Source organism: Morus notabilis, unplaced genomic scaffold (genome assembly GCF_000414095.1).
Source record: "Morus notabilis unplaced genomic scaffold, ASM41409v2 Scaffold2599, whole genome shotgun sequence".
Classification (NCBI taxonomy): Eukaryota; Viridiplantae; Streptophyta; class Magnoliopsida; order Rosales; family Moraceae; genus Morus; species Morus notabilis.
Genome location: NW_010365324.1, coordinates 15,618 through 19,762, shown reverse-complemented (window position 1 = coordinate 19,762; position 4,145 = coordinate 15,618). Strand labels below are relative to the sequence as shown.

Below are 4,145 nucleotides of genomic sequence, written 5' to 3'. Positions count from 1 at the left end.
TATATATATACACACACATGTATGTATATATATATATATATATATATATATATATATATATATAGAGTTTGTCAACTTGGGACCGAAAGTGGAGGTGCATGGGTGGCTGGATATTCCATGAAGAGGGAAGAAAAAAAAATCGCAGACAGCCCATAGATCAGAAAGGAAAGTAGAATTCTAAGAGAGGGGTTATAAATTAAACCGTTAAATTTGGCTTGGAAAAAGACCTCCATAATAGAGCTTAGGGTGATACATCTAACGCTTGCTATAGGTATATTGTGCACGCTAAGTGGCTTACAGCAAAGAACCAAAGACATATATGTACACACAAAAACATATACATACATACAATAATATATATATTATATTATATAGTTATTATAAAATTTTGGAGGGTCTAGATCTGGATGGATCAACTTAGTGGGGTGTATTATTCTTTAGCACACTTGCCAAGGGGAATGTTTGTGGGTCCCCACAAAGGACCAAAGAAAGGAGGGTTTGTCAGATCTTTCTCAATCTTTCACTTGGAAAAAAATAGAGAGAGAGAGAGAGAGAGAGAGGAAGAGAGAGAGAGAGAGAGAGAGGGGGGTGGCATTGAAAGCAATCTTCATTCATGGAAATGGGACACTTTGAAATAGTTTGGATTATACAAGTCAGTAGGTGAGGTTTTGGTTGCGGCAGGTTTTAGTGGCAGCTCTAATTAACATATAAAACGTACGTCTTCTTTGAAGATTTCCTTTATATATTTTGCAGTGAGTGATCATGTGAAGTGAGAGATCGAAGAATATCAAGTCTCACCTGGCCAGCTCTTGCACTCATCACTTTTCCTTCAATATGCAGCTAATTTGCTGTACGACTGGCAGGAAAATAAACAATATATATAATCCCTATTGGCTCATCATGATGATACAATGTTGATCATGATCACCTTAAATACACCTGCTTAATTGCAAAACATTATAGAGGGGAAAAATGGCAAGATTTCCAAGCAAACCATTTCAAATTTATTACTTTCTTTGACTTTTAATCAATAGTACTAAAGTTTTATTGGTAAAGTAATTAAAAGAAAACTTGAGATGTCTGCCAAAGTCTCTCTATTTCATCCATTTAAATACTCCATACAAAGCTTTACATTATAGTACATTTATTTATTTTTTTGTACCAAAGCCAAAATGACACATAATAGGGGGCTATTTCTTAGGTCACTCTCTAGTGATTGATAGAAGAAAATTACATATAGTAATAAGAGAGCTCCAATATTCTCTCTTCTCTTCTACTAATTCTTACCCTGAAAAAAAAAAAAAAAAAAATTCCGGTTCTCATCAGGACCTTGATCTTAGCCTCTTATCTTCTATCCTTACAGAGTTTCCCCATCAGAAGTCAGCCATTTTTCTCTTGAAGCCAATCTAAAATAAGCTTCAAAATCCCACCATGTTCAAAGACTAAAAGAAGATGCATCATCAAAAGGGTGAACTAAGAAAGCAATAATTAAAGAGATTAAAAAAAAAAAAAAGCCCATGTATCCTATGATCATCTGTTAGTTACCATGAAGATATCCAAACAGCATACCCACAATGAGAAATTAATATTTAAAAAGAAAAAAAAAACCCCCCCATTAAAAAAAAAAGACCCCCAAATTTCTTAATAATTTTGATTTTGATCTGATCTTTACCATGATCCTCCACCTAGCATTCCAGTCCAATACCCAGATGAGTCTTCTTGCTCCTTAATATTATTCTGCTCATGAATAATCCCAGCAGTTGTAGTGTTAGTGCTTGAGACTTGCTTCAAATCTTCAAAGGGAAACAAAAGCCTTCCACTTGTGTTTTCTTGAACATGATTCTGAAGACTTGCAAATCCACCGTTAGTAGTAGAATTACTCCCAAGCCCATCAAGTGAAAAATTCAAACTTGGCTTGAATTCAGTCAGAGAAAACCCTACTGTGTTAGGATCTGGAATTGGCATGGGCATGAAGGAGTTAAATCCTCTTGAAGTGAGCCCAGTTAGAAGCTCCAAAGCTGAAAGATGAGATGTTGTGGAAGGACTGGTAGTAGAAGTAGTAGAAATTATGTTGTTGTTATGGTTCTTGTTGGTGGTGTTGTTTTCATTGATGTTTGGCAACTGAACAAAGTCAGAAATATTCCGGAAATCTTGAGAAGAAGAAGTAGTAGTAGTTGGAGGGAAACCCAAGTTTAGATCTTGGCCTTGATTTATCATCATCTTTTGGGGTGGTTGATTGGTTGTGGAGGGTTGTACTAGATCAGGAAGTCTGGTGGTGGTGATCTTTGATGAAGATGGTGATGGTGATGATGATGATGATCTCTTGTTCTTCCTTGATCCTCCTCCAACAGGGATGTTCCTGAGGGACCCACCTTCAGTCCAGTACCTTCTACAAGTCTTGCAGAAGTATCTGGGCTGTGTGAGGCTGTAGTTGTTGTAGTAGCAGAATTTTGTGTTGGTTGAATTGCACCTTGGACAGTTTAGGGCTTGCTCTTTCTGAGGCCTTGCTAATTTCCTCTCTAGATTGTTGTTGTTGTTGTTGGTATTTGGAGGCTTATTTGGACATATTGCTGTGTTTGTGCATACTATCTCTTCTAGTGGTTTCACCACAATCTCCTATATATATATATATATATATATATTAAAAAAAAAAGATGATCAAGCAAAGAAGATCTGAAGAGATGAAAGAAAGACAAACAAAGAAAAACAAATTTGAGCTTGCTTTTTGTTGCTTTTTCTCAATATTAGAGATTATATTATATCATACTTTCAACAAAAAGAGAAGAGTAGTACTGAGAAAAGAAAAAGAAACAAAGAAAAGGGTGTCTCTTTTTAATCCCCTTTTTTCACATGAGCAAAGAAAAAAAAGATAAAGTGAAAACTTATTGAAGAACCGATAAAAACTAAATCCAACCCAAGTGGGCTGGGGACCTTCATCCACTAACTACACACGAGCATCATCATCTTTTTTTTTTTTTTTTTTCCTTTCTTTTTTTTCAGAAAGAAGATGGCTTCTCTCTTAAAAAAGACGGAAAAAAGAAGAGAATTATGTTCTTAATTAGTAGATCATCATAAAAAAATCAAAGCAACTTGTGAAATATTTCTTTGATCTCTCTCTGTGAATATATACCTGTGGCCATTGAGCAGTATCCATGGATGAAACTGAAGAAGAGGAGCAAACAAAGAGAGTGTTGTCCTCAAAGGAAGAGAGAGAAAAAAAAAATTACTTTGTTTTTTTGTTGAGAGCTAGTTCTTCTAAGGCTGCAGGGAAAGGAATGTTTTGAGAAGGGTTTGCGTGGACGTTCTAGGTGTTTGTATGACCCTTGCTTTATGTGTTGGGAGTATGAGAGAGAGAGAGAGAGAGAGAGAGAGAGAGAGAGATTATTTTGTGTTCTATAACATAGTATTATATTCTAAGCTTCTGAGTGGGAATATTTGTCTGCAGATTTATTAATTTAGTATGGTTTTTGGCCATGTTTATAATAAAGTTTTGAAATGAAACTTTGTGGGTGGCCAAGTCTTAATTTGTGTGTTCATATTTATAATATGGAAAGCTTTTTTTTTTTTTTTTGTTACTCATTTTCTGACCAGAAAACCGGGGTTAGGTCAGAATTCTTTAAAATTTTATTTGGTCAGCCTGGTTTCTTGATGAATCTCTTTTTCAAAAGATGTTTTTTTTTTTTTTTTGAGGGTGTCTATATATATGGTTTGAAACACAATGGATTAAAGCTTAAGTTTTGGCTTGCTAATATGGTACTTAAACAAAAAGGAAAAAAAGCGATATAATTGCACGTCTCTTTAATTTCCCAAATGAGAAAATTTATCTACAACACATAATGATGTTGCCTCCAGAAAATTGACTAAACTGCATATCATCCAATCCATGCTGTTTTTGCTTTGAAAACTGACTTGTACTACATAATCATATGACGGGTCATGGTTTGATGGACCAAATGAGTGAAAAATTAAGCTCATTTTTGCTTATTTGTCAATGAATAAACTAAGAAACTACTTGGGAAACCAAATTTCGAAGCAATCCCAATTGAATTCTCCTCCAAAAACTCTTAAAAAAAAAAAATTTTCAGACTTTTCTAATTTTTTAGAGTAACTATTTCACAGGAAAGATAGTAATGCATCTTCTAAAG

General features: G+C 34.6%; 1 protein-coding gene across 1 annotated transcript; it reads right to left on the bottom strand.

Moving 5' to 3' along the window:
• Nucleotides 1–1,286: 1,286 nt before the first annotated feature.
• Nucleotides 1,287–3,520, bottom strand: LOC21387163 (dof zinc finger protein DOF4.6). Its single transcript, XM_010107831.2, has 2 exons — nt 3,131–3,520; nt 1,287–2,616 (listed from the first exon to the last, which is right to left on the bottom strand). The coding sequence occupies exons 1-2, from the start codon at nt 3,152–3,154 to the stop codon at nt 1,669–1,671; spliced, it is 972 nt and encodes a 323-aa protein (XP_010106133.1). The 5' UTR covers nt 3,155–3,520; the 3' UTR covers nt 1,287–1,668.
• Nucleotides 3,521–4,145: the final 625 nt, after the last annotated feature.

What these genes read in the sequence shown, in the direction of transcription:
- LOC21387163 (XM_010107831.2), bottom strand. Translation starts at nt 3,154, where the DNA reads ATGGATACTGCTCAATGGCCACAG. An exon ending in ATACTGCTCAATGGCCACAG is followed by an intron (nt 2,617 to 3,130) that starts GTATATATTCAC and finishes ATATATATATAG; the next exon opens with GAGATTGTGGTGAAACCACT.